The sequence below is a fragment of the Anarhichas minor genome, unplaced genomic scaffold (assembly GCF_050575085.1).
Source record: "Anarhichas minor isolate MPS153535 unplaced genomic scaffold, ASM5057508v1 ptg000024l, whole genome shotgun sequence".
Taxonomy (NCBI): Eukaryota; Metazoa; Chordata; class Actinopteri; order Perciformes; family Anarhichadidae; genus Anarhichas; species Anarhichas minor.
In genome coordinates this window covers 6,358,355-6,372,277 of record NW_027466470.1, presented here as the reverse complement: position 1 = coordinate 6,372,277, position 13,923 = coordinate 6,358,355, and the positions used below count along the sequence as shown (strand labels likewise).

Genomic DNA, 13,923 nt, shown 5'->3' with positions numbered 1-13,923 from the left:
TTATAGCTTTATCCAATATTCAAATACACACAATAATCCTCTTCTCTAGCTGCACGACCACAGATAAAAAATGTGCAAGCGGGGAAGCGAAATCTAATCAGAGCGAAGATCAATTTTTATACAAGTTTGTAAACCGCAGTCTGTTTCTGAATTATCTTCAAACAGTCAGGATATGTGGACACGAGATACTATCTGGACATGTCTCCGACAGAAGACAACGAGCGAGAAACACTGATAAGGATGAAGATGATAATTAGAAATAACTGCAAGACGAATGCGATGAATTAATCTGTTTGGTTTCAAATTCGGAAGTATAGTTACTACATGTAAGAATAAAGCAAATGACTTCATCATCTCACTCTTGGCAATAATCTTGACAATTCCCCACTGACCCACACACGGAACTGGATGATGTCCTAATCTGTCTTCATACCGCGGAGGACTAAGACTGATTGCTGTATCACCAAATGTGTGTCTGTTTGTGGCCGAGGCGGTGATGTCATTTGTTTTAATCTCATCTGCCTGTATCATAGACTGTGGCCTCTATACGAGCCGTCTTAGACCATGAAAGGCTATATTTACTTAGTCACTGCAGCCTCCTCTCACGTCTGTTTTTCTCTCCCTGCCTGTCTATGTATATTTCGATTTGTCTCGGTCTGTGTCTATGACTCACACAGTTCTTCTGTATTCACTGTTTAGAACTAACACATCACCGCTGAAGAACATTGTGCTGCAGGGTCACGTGGATATCTGTAGGGCACAATGACTTTTATGCTCCTCAAAATTGGTTTCTTATATTTTTTCATTAAAGAATTTAAATTAATTCCCCTAACGCACTTTTCGGAAAGTTACTCAGTTTGAATGTGTCAGCCAAAGGCCAGCAATTATGTATTTTATGCTAATTAATGCTTTGTCTTCAAATGTATTCTGCTCTTACCTCAAAGAAAGAAGAAGAAGTTTGCTTTCTTGCCAAGAATATGATGTAAAGGTTGATACACTGTCATGTCGTTCAAGTGCATTAAAGCAGAAAAACACACTGTGTGTCTCTGTGAGGTCTAACAAACTAGTTTAATACATTTCCTTCCTCATAAAACATTTGCAAAGCGGATTTGTTTTTTTGAAAGATTTAATCCTTGGTTACACTCGTGTCTGCTAGCTTGCAGTCTTCTTCTCTGCTGGCCCATTAGCTACATTTCTGAAGCCATTGGCAGAAGTGCGTATGGCATCGCCACCTGTGTATGCACGTGCACGTCTGTCCTTGTGCAAGTGCATGAGAAAAACAAAACGGAGACTCATTCATCAAAAAAATGCTCCATAGCGAGCCATAGAGCTCCAAATATTGATTTATACTTTATGCACCCAAAGAAAAACCTCACTGCTATTGTTTCACTGCATTAACGTTTCAAAATAAAGCCTGCCACCTAAAGTGACTCTTTAATAGGCTTACCCACTTTTTCCCACACTGCGACCATAGCACATCTGTTACTGAATGAAATGCAAGATGACATTTTCATGGCTGAGATGGAAAATCATTGATGCTTCTTTGTTGTTGTTTCTTTGATTATATTACCTCGTAATTCAGGCTGCCGCATTTGGTATTTTTGGAAACCGTGACAATTTGAGTTCAAAATAAAGTTCTGTGCAGTTATAAATTATGAAACCACCCAAGTCTCTATTAGGAGATGAAGGACTCCCCCTTGAGGCAAGGCCAACCCCCTTTTTTATAGCACATTTCATTGCAGGTATAAGCTCAATGGGCTGAATATAAAAGTGCATAAAGCAACAACAGACATGATAATAAAAGTCTGGCAATCAAACCATTCTTTTGCAGAATAAAAAAAGTTGTTTATCATATATTGGGGTTTAAAGCAAAGGCAGTTTCCTGTTCATAATCTCTCGCTAACTGCTTTTGGCATTGTAACCTATTAGAGAGCTCCCTCTAGTGATTAATCCTTTGAAAAATGAATTACACTTCATGTTCACTGCAGCAGGCAAGCTGCTCTCAGACCTGTTTCTGCATTGATCTCTGCAAGGATTTGGAAATTGGGGTGAGAACATCTGAACACTCACAGCTATCTTTTATGTCAAAGTTTGATATATTCCTGTTGGATGAGGAGGCATTAATTACAGTCTTCTCACATATATCTTGCCGGTACAGCAAATTAACATTTTCTCTAAGATTGTAAATCAAACAGAAGGGACCAGTAGTTGGGTGTTTGCTGTGGAATGCAGGTCTAACCTGCAATAGTGTTCGAACATTGTTACAGCACCAGTTTTTTGTGTTGAATGTGGGCTGCGGGCTGAGCCAGAGAGTGAGTAATGAGTTAGTCATCCGTGTTGTACACACACTTTGTCTTTGCTTTTCACTCCTTTCTTTCTCTCACTTTGACACAATACACATACACACATTCTAACAATAACCCATTTTGTGAAGCAATTTCTGGATTTTCATACAGTGGATGTCATCCTCATGGCAGTCTTGTATTGAAAACAACTATATTATAGAGGCATGTTTGGTTGAAACAATAGTTGAAGGGAAACAATCAGCATGAAAATCATTTCCTTTGTTTAAATCAGTTATTAAACCACTTTAATGACTCAGTTTGATTTAAATGCGTCTCTTTAACTTCCCTGCTGTGCCACTGATTGATTGGCACTGCACTTTCATTTCCTTCATTTTGTTTTTACTGCATGTTAAATACCAGTTTCAGACATTTCTTTGTCTTGTATACTTTGAATTGCCTCTGTGTTTGAGCTATAACAAGGTTGCTGTACTTGCCTGCTTTATGAAATAATGGATGATGGTCCAGTTTGTCTTATAGCTCCTGTATGGCTACACTCACATATCTGAAATATTTAATTTACTCAATTTATAACTTTTCAAGACATTTTATTTTGAAAATAAATATATTAACCGCATTTTTCGCGTAACTCCTTTTATTTTGAAATCGACGACCCGGAAACCTCTCACGCCACTTTTCTCTTTCTTCCTTCTTCTAGTTTCCTGGACTCTCTCTCTCTCTCTCTCTCTCTTCATTATGGCTCAGGCAGTTCAGAAACTCGTTGCAAAAGTACCAACTTTAGTCGGTGGTAAGTTTACTTTCGTACTTTTTTTTAAACCAATTATAAACTGAGGAAGTGGAGAACACCGTGCAGCACGAGCTCGGTGACGTTGTTACAGCTTCTGTGTGACCTTTGGTCAACGCAGGTGTCGATACATGAATCAACCACTGCGACAGATTGTCTTTAGAACAACATGAAATGGCTCCGAAACTTTGCTGTGCATTAGCCAATGCCGTTTCCGTTTGAATCATTCGCAGCCGCTTTCACATACTCCAAACCCCGACTCGCGACCTTCTGGCACTATGCGCGCGTGGAGCTCGTCCCACCGTCCCCTGCTGAGATCCCCAAAGCCATAGAGGCCGCATCGGGCCTCATCAAGAGCGTGCAGTCAGGACGGTTGGGACAAACGACAGTAAAGGTGAGTCCCTGCAAGTGTGAGAATCACTTTCTTTTTTTGTGTGTGTCTGAACCATGAGTTGAGTGCTCAGCAATATGTGTATGTATTGTTTGTGTTTGTGTGGCTTGAATGGCATGAATTAGGAACAGTTATAATCTACAGTTTGTTGTAGAAATACAGCCTGTAATTACGTGTTGTCAGTACAGAACAATGAGTCCATGAACCATTAGGCAGCAGACAATTAAAACAATTTTGAATATTGATAATGACAAACACTTGGTTTGATTGGTGGATTTCAGCTTCTTCCCTCAGACTATTTACTGCCTTGCTCCGTTTGATGTGATAAAGGGATATCTGTCATTTTTTGGACTGTTGGACAGACAATGCAAGCTATTTGAATATGCAACCTCAGGATCAGAGACGTGCTTTTTTATATTTTGTGACATTATTGACTGTTTATTTTAGTCACTAAATGGATCATTTCAAAATAATCAATAATGGAAGTAGCTGTAGTGACAGTAAAAGCCCTGAAGTCATTCTGCCAAAGTAAAGATGCAGAGATGCTGCACACTGTATATACACAGTAAGCATGTTATTTTACATAAGGCCGTAAACCTTTCTGGGATCTGACAGAAGTTGTGAAGGCCAGATGGTCAGCAGCTCCTTGGCTGTCCAGTCCTGTTGTTTACACCAGTCATACAGTTGAGTGTATCTGCATATCCAATAGAAATGACTGAATAACTGTACTGTGACAATAGAAGTAAACCTAGTGGGCCTCATGAGTAAACTACCAGTGTAGGAAGTCTGTTAGTTCAGTGGAAAATGAGCAGAAAAACACTTTGTGCAAAGACTGTCAAAAGTTAACAATAACAAACTTCATAAACAAGTGCAATGAAATATGTATTCTGTTAGTGTGTGTGTGTCCATAGTGTGTCGTCTGTGACTGGTAGTGCGTATTTGTATGAATGGAAAGGGACTTTTTCCCACTATAATTATTCTTTCATGTCAGGCCTCAGTTAAATATAAACTACCATAATTCATTTTCTAAATCTTTAGAATGTCATTAAATCAGTTGTCTTGAGTGAAATGATTTTCTTGTTTTGTTTTGTAGGACGCCTTTAGGAATGGACTCGTGGCCACCGAGGTGCTGATGTGGTTCTTCATTGGAGAGTGCATTGGCAAAGGAGGCATTGTTGGATACAATGTCTGAATGTTGGACTGTTCTTTCTCCTTTTGCACTTCTACTCGTCTCATTCTCAACAACCTGCACCACATTTTCAAATAAACAGTTTCCATAGTCATAGAAGTATACTTGTTTGTCTTGAGTATTCATTTCCAACAGGAGTGAGCGGGTTATATTTCATTCACAAACATACAAAATATGAGACACCAAAACACACCAAACTGTAGGAAAATATTTCGCTGAAGCGTTAACAAGGTGGACGTTTCATGCACAGCTGAATGACAGCGAAGATGTATAATTAAAATATTCATGAATGTGACTTTAACAGATTACTAACAAAATACATCCTCGCTAAGCTGCATATGTTACAGATTTTGCTGCTACGTAATGATGGACATCTCCTCTCGCTCTCGACTTTCTGACATCGTATTTACAACATTTCCCAAGTATCTGCAGAAAGCTTGCCTCGCATCCTCCGGTTCCTCCTCCAGGTTGGAGTGAATAAGCGCCAGTCGGCTCAAATGTGAGGCTGCATCAAAAGAATGAACATGTTAGCCCAGAAAGAGTACTAACAACGCAAAACAAGCGCTTTGTGAGGCCTGCAGTGGAAATACCTAAAGGCAGCCGTCCGTCTTCTACTCTGCTGCCGGGCTTGTGATGAGCCACGAGTAAACACTGCTTGTCCTGCAAACCTTGAGAGGCGATGAACATCGAGTACCACGTCTCTATCTCTTTGAGGTGATTGGGAGCATCAGGATTGAAAATGATTACCACACCGCTGGAGTCCTTTATCATTGCAGGCCAGCACGATTCAAATCTGTGTGAAGAGAATATATTGTATATACACTGAAAACCAATCCAATCGTTAGTAACGGGACTTTTAAGTACGGGATTTGGTTATCATCTAAGCCTTTGCTCATTGAAAATAATTGATGTTTAACTTACTTAAAATCTCCTGAACAGTCCCAAAGTTCAACCTCACATTTTGCGTTGTCACCACTGCCTTCAGGTTGCGATTCAAATTCCAGTATCCTTGAAAAAGTAGAACAGTTTCATTTTTGTAACTTCCGCCAGTAATACATATATTTTGACGCCATAAACAGCCTGTTAGATCGTGTTATTTCCATCTTCTCAGGGGTGTCATGTGTTTGGGTGAACTGTGCAGCAGTGACGAGGACACGGGGTTTGTACCTTACTCCTCGAGTAGGTCTGTATTCACCGTCCACATTTTCTACTGTGTCGGAGAGAAAATTAGCAAGAACCGTTTTCCCGCTCTGAAAAACATGATTTTAGAAGTGATATGAGTAACAATCAGAACATAAATGAATCCTCTTTAACATGACTTTCTACTTTTTACATGCAAGTTAATTTGACTGAAAACAGGAACTTTTCATAACAGACATTTTGACTTTTTACAGTAGGAAAAGCACATCACGAACAACAATGAAGCATTCTGTTTAGGCTACATGTTCCAGTTTCAGGGCTCTGGTATGTCATGACTTAATGAAACCCTCAAATCATTCGAGTCATTAATGTAATTAGTTACACCTGTGCTTTTCCTGCAAGACAAAAAAACGTGCGCTACTTTTACTGAAGTTAAAAGTTTTGTATAGCCATGCAGCACACACAAGTATGGAAGTAATATTACCTAAATGTACTTCAAGCGTAAGTGAATGTAAACATAATGCAGGGAGAAGTACATCTTTCAGTGTTATTGTGCATTGTAATACTAGCTAATTATTACTAAAACCTTAACGTGTATTCAGCATTTTAATGTCGAGGTGGAGCTTATTTACTTAATGGTAGGTAGTTGAATCTATAACAATGTATTTGTGTTTTTTTATGGAAAACATCAACCTGTAAAGCAGTCAGCTGTCATATACATGAAGAGGAGTGAGTGTAGTTGAAAGTATAAAGTAGCATAACAGGGAAATACTTGAGTTATGTAATGTATAAGTAGGGATTACCTTAAAATAGTATGTATTCCACCACTGCACGCTTTCTCAGTTAACATAAACAAAAACATACACACACGGGTAAAGCTAGGTTTCTGATGCATGCAGTACTATTAAAACTATTAATATATTATTCCCACTTGTACCTATCAACACCTGGCTAGTAACACTAGGCTAACGTGACAACACTGTGGAGGAAAGCCATTTACGTACCTCGTTGGGGCCAATAAAGAGTATTTTTGCTTTAAACATTTCCAACCACCTAGCATTAACGTTAGCTATCTAGCTTCCTTTTCGTTTCTATGGTTTCAACTTGCTTTCTTTCTTTTCATTGGCTGTTCGCAACTTTAATCAAACTTAGTCCCGCCTACTTTGTCCTTGGGGAACAAATCAGCAGTGAGCAAATAACTCCGCGTCATTACGTTGCGTCAGAGGTAACCAATCAGGTTCGATGTTGTGAGAGAGGGTGGGCTCTTCAGTTTGTAGTAGCGTTAGTTCTCAACTGACACAAGGCGAAAGCGTAAGTAAAGCTTATGTTTTGAAAGGGATTGTAATGTTTTAGTTGCAATAGTCATAATGCAGATGTCAGTGCATTTGTTTGGTAGCATTAACGTACTATTTGCAGTGCAACGTTTAGCTTAACAGCCACTTAACCTGGACTGTCTGTTGATAAGGAGTAGGCTTAGTTGGCTTGCTTAACAACCTACTCGCACTGTCCTTCTTAATAATGTGCATAAATACTTTAAAAGGTCACGTTAGTGTGAACTTACTTCCTGCCCTCCTCTGTGTGCTAACATTAACTTACACTCTATGTTGTTTTGTCAGTAGTAAGAGGGATCTATGTCTCCAGAGGATGAACTCCCCAGTCTTGGTTTCAGCTCCATCAGGGAGGATGTCCCTCTGAGCTGTTTGGATCTAGTTGGCTCCCATGAGCTGGGGAGAAGGAGCAGAGCATGCAGCAGTCTCCTCACAAGACCCCCAGAGGCTGACATCGATTGGTGAGCTCCTATAATGCATTTGTACATGATGGGCTAACCTGTGGGGTCAACCATCCCACTCACCGGCAGCCACAGCGTAACACGTATCCTTCCTGTTTTTCCTTTAGTCGTGGAAAAAGCCCTTTCCTGAAAACACTGATGGATGCAGAGGCAGCGGCCAACTCTGCTGCCATACAACTAGTGTCTTTTAAAGACGCCATGGAAGATGGATTTTCTGTATGTTATAGTTGCAATTTTGGCAAGTTGAGTTCCAGCATGTGCCCTCCATGTTGGAAACCATTCACGATCCGTTATCCTATAACTTCCATTTCTCTTGTTATTAAGGATTCAAGGCAGTCTGCCATCGATAAGCGCAGAATTACAAGGCAGAGAGGACTTTTGCTGGAGAAGTTGGAGGATTTTAGACAAATAAATAAGTCTGTTCGACAGAAACTGAAACAGCTCCAAGATGCAGAGGTTGGTTAAAATACATCCACCTTATTTACTGCTCAGGATCGTTAGTCAGGGCTCTGTATTAGTAGTAGCACACAAAACACTCTGACTTAAAATGTGTTTATGTATATACGTATATATATTTTTCTTTCGATAACTCGTGTTTTTCCTTCTAGGCTGATCGAATTGAATCCGACCACCAAACGGACATCTTAGTGAAGAAGATCTCACAGACTGAGAGAGAAAATGAGGTGTGCTTCTTTACGTTTAAGCAGTGACTCACAGGAAATAACTTAGTTTAAAGTGTGAGGGATACAAATGTGTGCTAGTTTGTGAAAAAGGTTAATGGTATACTGGTTTGAATGGTTGAATTGGATCAATTAAGAGCTTAATGTCAAGGCTGGCTCGTCCAACAACATAGCTTCATTTGGTACTCGATCAATCTGACAACTGAAAGATATAAACACATATACTGTATGAGACCAGCTGCCTTATTAGAATAAAAGAGCAATTTTATTGCATAAGACCTCTAAAATAATGCAACGTCCCATCTAAAATCATGTACTGATTTCTGTATGTTTTCTCCTGAAGCAATTAAAAAGAGACTTGAGTGAGACAGAAAGAAAAGTTGAGGAGCTGATGGATCTGCGGAGAGAAGAGCAGGTAAACACAGCAGAAGTTTCCATGTAGATGTGCTCGCAATGCAGACTCTAAAGCACCTGTCTATAATGGGATTCATAGGAGAACATCAAGAGTGCACTTCACACGACCAAAACTGTGGAGGCGACTCGCGCTCACCTGCAGGGCCAGCTGCGCAACAAAGAAGCCGAGAACAACCGTCTGACTGTGCAGCTACGGGTACAAACATTTACTTTTCTCTTGGAAAACTGCTTTAAATAAAAAGTGCAGTGTTTTAGCATATCCTAATGTCCCCCCCCCCCTCTCAGGCTGTGGAGAGAACCCTGACCGGGCAAAAGATGGAGATTGATGATCTGAAGGGATCCATTACCTCTTTGACTGAGAAGGCAGCACAGGACAGAGAGTCTCTGAAGAAAGCCACTCGAGCTCAGAAACTGAGAGCTGAGCGATTTGAAGCCGCTGTTGAGAAATGCTATGCGCAATTAAAGGAAAAGGTGAGAAGTCAAATTGGCTATGATTTGATGATTTTCTTGTTAGTGCACAGTTGCATCTTTCAGGATGTTGTTTTGACTTTTATTTCCTTGGTTGCCGTCAGGATGCTCAGCTGGCCACGGCCCGTTTAGGAAGAGACTCCAGGAGGCGACAGAAAGAGCACGAGATAGAAGAGAAAGACAAACTCGTCGTTCACATAGAGCTGTTGAAAAGGTTGCTCACTGTAATATCGGGAATCGGCACGCACACATCAACCAATTTTCCCCTTATGAATTTTTAAATGTGTATTTTTCCATCAAGTCAAATTGGCGACATGGCGGCGAGGCTGCAGAAGGAGAAGGATGAGCTCACTGCAGCTAATGAAATGGTGATGCAACGTGTTGAAAAACTCATCGGCGAAAATGGAGATCTCCACATCCATAATGCAACACTCGAGGTACACGTTGGCCAACAGCTTGCACGCGAGAGTCATTTCTGTAAAAGTAAAGCACCTGCTGCATGAATATGTTGGAGCTATTTAGTAACCGACAAGCAGCTAATCAATCTGTAGCATTTGTCATTTCTGTCATATTCCTAAGAAAGATGAAAACATTCTCTCTCTCTCTCTCTCTCTCTCTCTCTCTCTCTCTCTCTCTCTCTCTCTCTCTCGCTTGTTTTTTTATTTCTAGCACTAAAATTACGTTTGATGTTCATTTGATTGCAGGCTTCTGTTGCTCAGCTGGAGCAGCAGCTGGCTGGTTGTGAGTCTGCCCTGACAGAAGTAAAGGTTGTGTGTGAGGAGAGGAAACATCAAGTGGGACAAGGCCAACACCAGGTAGAAATCAGCACATTCACTATAACCTTTACTTTTTATAGTTTCAAGAACTCTGTCTGTGATTCATTTCAAAACTACAACCTGGAGGATAATTCACTCTATAGTCAAAGAAGACATTTTACACAAATTGACACACGCGCACACATAGTGAATATTACTGAACAACTGCTCAAAAATAGTTTTTAGGTGAATATGTTTCTGTTGTATGAATAGATAATAAACACGGGGGAAACATTGCACATCTGGCCGGGGAACACAAAGTGACACCAACAAGTTTCAAGACTTATTCATGTTTCGTGCTTTTCCATTTGTGTTTTGAAAACTGCATCACACAAAAGCGGATGATCGTACTGAGAGTAACACTGAATGTGGTCTGTTGAAATAGCTGTATAAATAATTTATCGACAACTCTAGTTTTTCCGTTGAAGGGAAGGACGCAGCAGGCTTGATTGTTCTCTAATCTCTTTCTCTTCTTAGGCTGCAGAGCTTCAAGCTGAGTTCGATGATCTGAAGATAAAATATGCAAATCTCTTGAAAGAGACGGAGAGGACACGAGATGGAAAAGATACAGAAGTTGAGAAGGTAACCTCAAAGTCTTATATTTAATGAAAGATTGGAACTCTTGATGTGGAAAAGTCTTTACGAATATGTATGTTTATTTAACAATATATGTGATACTTAAGACCACTAATTTCTTTCTTTTTTGTTCTTTTAATAACACATTCTAACAGTACTGTTGTGCTTCTAGTACATTCAGCTCTGCAGCACTGTTTCTCCTGCTATTGAATGAGTGAGCTGTTAGATGTTTCTTTGCTGTGTAACATTTGTTGCTACTGGACCTTCTCACGACCAAACTTCCTGCAGTAAACACTTCAACCTATGAGCTCAGTCTAAAGATGAATCTCGGGCACATTCTGCACCCTTAGAGCATTAAAGCCCGTCTGTGAGCATCTCCTTGAGAGGTGTGCTGACTCGTCAGGCTAATATTTTTTCCTGTTCCCAACACTCCGCTCCGTCTGCCGTCCTCCGGAGCCCAGGCGAGGCGGGAGCTGCAGGGGCGCGTGGACGAGCTGGAGTCTTACCCCGAGTTACTGAGTGCGGCCGAGCGGAGTCTCTTCGAGTGCCAGGACAACCTGCGACGCTCGGAGAGGAAGTGCTCAGAAACGTCAGAGTCCGTTAGGCAACTGCAGGTTCAGGTGTGCAGAGTCAGAATGTGAAAGGCTGTCATTTCCATACATCTGACCACTAGGCGGTAGTACAACCCAATGTGTGTGTTCGACGCGTCTTGTTTTCTGGTCCTGCTGTGAGTTTGATATTTGTGATTTAAAAAAAAAAAAAAAAAAACTCTCCGATTGCAATGGAAACAATCAGGTTCCATCCGCACCTACGTAGCCATTTGTGAGCGATGTTGTGCTGTGAGAGTCCTTTTCAATCACCCACATGTTCCATCAGCAACGATGAACTGGTGTCTAGAAAACTGCACATTCAGTGTTTGCAAGATTGTGTTCTTTTATGCAGTTTTGCATGTGATGTGCTCCAGTCGCTGAACTTTACATTTTGCATATACAGATGGAGAGTCAGGCAAACTCGCTGAGATCATCTGCGGAGATGAGAAAGTCCGTTCATGACGCCAACTCACAGCTGAACGAGAACGTGGCCTCTCTCCAAAAGTAAGACATCCTCTCGTGTCTGTTGTCAAAATGTTTGCGTCTCCTTAGTGCAGATTTATCTAAATGGTTTAATGTGTTTGTAGGAAGATGGACGAGCTGCAGCAGGAGAACCTGGAGCTGGTACGGAGGCTCTCAGGTCAGGAGGAAGGTCTGGGCTACAGTAACCGGCAGCTGGACCAGCGCTCGTCAGAGTGCCAGGCCCTCAGCCGGCAGCTGGAGGCCGCTCTATCAGACGTCAAGCAGCAGGTATGGCTCACACATAGTCTATAGTGGCACGTGAGGAACAGCGAAAAGATCACCAACATCACATTATCTCTTTTTTTTGTTATAAACACCCTGTCTTTCGCACTATAGGTGTTTTGCAGATACACATCTGGCACTCAGGAATGGCGGCAATAATTGTTTTCCCCATATATCCAGGTCAAGAAGGTCAAAGACCAGGCTGCTTCCAGAGAAGAGGCCCTTCAGACCAAAATCCTGGAGCTGGAAGCCGAGAGGAGCAGAAGGGACAACGAGCTGCGACTTCTTCGCCAGAGCAAGCTCACCGTGAGTACCGTGCTCTACGTGAGCATATGAAGCAAACGGCCGTCGTGGAGATGTGTTGATGTCGAGCAAATGTCTGAGGAAATTCACTGCCTGTGCGTTTTGTTAACCTGCAGGCAGAGAAACAGTTCGAGGTGCGTCTGAAGGACCTGCAGCTCAGCCTGGACCAATCAGAGAGCCACAAGCAAAGCATCCAGAACTACGTTGATTTCCTCAAAAACTCGTATAAGACCATGTTTGATGAGGGACTGCAGACATCATGTTTTGGATCATCGTATTTTCTAAAATGATCAAATCTGTTTGCATTTTAACATTTGTATTTATTTATTTGTGTTGTAATATTTATACGGTCTATTTAAAAATGAGAATGGAGGTAAGGAATTTGGATCTCTACTTCTACATTAAGCTGACGATTTGGGACCCTTCCCCCCAGATATCAGTGGAAATCCTTTGTTTTTGTGGCAGGTTTTGATATCTGTTTTTAGCTCGTGTCCCAAAAGACATTCCATGATATTCTCACGTGTGTGTGCAATTGTTAGACTGTGAACTCTTGGTGCTACTGTGTCTTAAATTCAGCTTTAAGACTCCTCAGACATTAGACCTATCTGAGATTGTTGAGTACGGCCTGGCACCAGCTACACTAATGTTCTTTCACTACAAATTGAATACTTTTGGGTTGTTGGTTGTTGGTTGTATGAAACAAGCAATGTTAAGATGTCACATTGGGTCCTGATTAAATGTAACGGCCATTTCTTCACTGTTTTCTGATATTTCTTGGACTAAAATGAATAAAAAAACAAAAGGTGTTTCCAGCTGGACAAAAAGAATAGGTGGAACTGTTTTGTTAGCTTATCTTTTCTGTCAAGTGTCTGAATTTTACCCACAATGCATTATGCATCAGTCTTCCCTTAGTCAATACTAAATGGGTCCTTTAAATAGTTAAATTCTATTGCAAGTGTAAGACTGAGTCTATTTTTCTGCAACTGGCTCCAGATCAAACTTGGTTTTTTTGCCATATTTTAACACTGTACTTTCACCTCATTGAAGCAATGTTTACCAAAGTACTGCTTGATAACGTATTGTTATGTGGGTGCATATGTCCCCGCCAAGTTTACCAGCGGCAGAATAAACCATGTTTTCCAATATTGCAAAATATGCTCCAACTTTGCTCCCATTATTCCTCTACTGTGTTAATGTTGTGATTCTCAGCTTCACTGAGATGAATGATGTAGAAAATTTGCATTTAAGCTGTCCGTTGTGAAGCTCATGCCTTTAGGGCTGCAAACATAATTACTGAGATACATGCAACACCCAGACAGTTTCCAAACAGCTTTAAACTCTGTTGCTGGGTTGTTTTCATGCAGTTGTAATGGAAGTTTATAAATGAGGCATAGAAGCACGATTTACCTAAAAGCGGACCTATGTTTGTGTTGTACTGTTCTTCTCTTGCTGCTTGTGGTCCCGTACTGTATCTATGATCATAAACCACCAGCCTTGATGTGTTCTTGCAGTGGTCGTATTCCCCCGAGTGAGCAGTCCTCTCAAGTTCTCTTACAGACAAAGCTCTATTGTTGTGTTCTCCGTCAGGGGATGGAACCATTTCACGTCTGCCTGCGTCAGTACTGCTGTTTTTTCCCTTTGCTCTTGTTCTCGCCCTCTTGGTCTTGCCCGTTTACGTAATTCTATTGATCACACTTTGGGAATTTGCTTTTCTCATCCGTTTGCTGGAAAATTTGC

At 41.0% G+C, this 13,923-nt stretch overlaps 3 protein-coding genes across 4 annotated transcripts; 2 read left to right on the top strand and 1 right to left on the bottom strand.

Annotated features, from left to right (window-relative positions):
* Window positions 1-2,962: 2,962 nt before the first annotated feature.
* Window positions 2,963-4,771, top strand: LOC142956806 (ATP synthase F(0) complex subunit g, mitochondrial-like). Its single transcript, XM_076098551.1, has 3 exons — window positions 2,963-3,090; window positions 3,321-3,481; window positions 4,572-4,771. The coding sequence occupies exons 1-3, from the start codon at window positions 3,039-3,041 to the stop codon at window positions 4,668-4,670; spliced, it is 312 nt and encodes a 103-aa protein (XP_075954666.1). The 5' UTR covers window positions 2,963-3,038; the 3' UTR covers window positions 4,671-4,771.
* ift22 (intraflagellar transport 22 homolog (Chlamydomonas)) lies at window positions 4,309-6,887 on the bottom strand. Its single transcript, XM_076098549.1, has 5 exons — window positions 6,812-6,887; window positions 5,835-5,917; window positions 5,589-5,675; window positions 5,258-5,460; window positions 4,309-5,172 (listed from the first exon to the last, which is right to left on the bottom strand). Exons 1-5 carry the CDS (start codon window positions 6,848-6,850, stop codon window positions 5,024-5,026), a joined length of 561 nt encoding a protein of 186 aa, XP_075954664.1. The 5' UTR covers window positions 6,851-6,887; the 3' UTR covers window positions 4,309-5,023.
* Window positions 6,888-7,064: 177 nt separating this feature from the next.
* On the top strand, window positions 7,065-13,147 carry LOC142956796 (outer dense fiber protein 2-like). Of its 2 annotated transcripts, XM_076098540.1 has the most exons (17): window positions 7,065-7,118; window positions 7,424-7,596; window positions 7,704-7,812; window positions 7,921-8,052; window positions 8,205-8,279; window positions 8,620-8,691; window positions 8,770-8,886; window positions 8,976-9,161; window positions 9,263-9,372; window positions 9,460-9,595; window positions 9,863-9,973; window positions 10,451-10,555; window positions 11,011-11,169; window positions 11,543-11,643; window positions 11,727-11,889; window positions 12,064-12,189; window positions 12,303-13,147. In XM_076098540.1, the coding sequence occupies exons 2-17, from the start codon at window positions 7,439-7,441 to the stop codon at window positions 12,474-12,476; spliced, it is 2,034 nt and encodes a 677-aa protein (XP_075954655.1). In that variant the 5' UTR covers window positions 7,065-7,118; window positions 7,424-7,438; the 3' UTR covers window positions 12,477-13,147. The 2 variants fall into 2 exon arrangements, with proteins under 2 accessions (XP_075954655.1, XP_075954656.1); XM_076098541.1 differs by lacking the exon at window positions 7,065-7,118 and having other exon boundaries at window positions 7,145-7,596.
* Window positions 13,148-13,923: the final 776 nt, after the last annotated feature.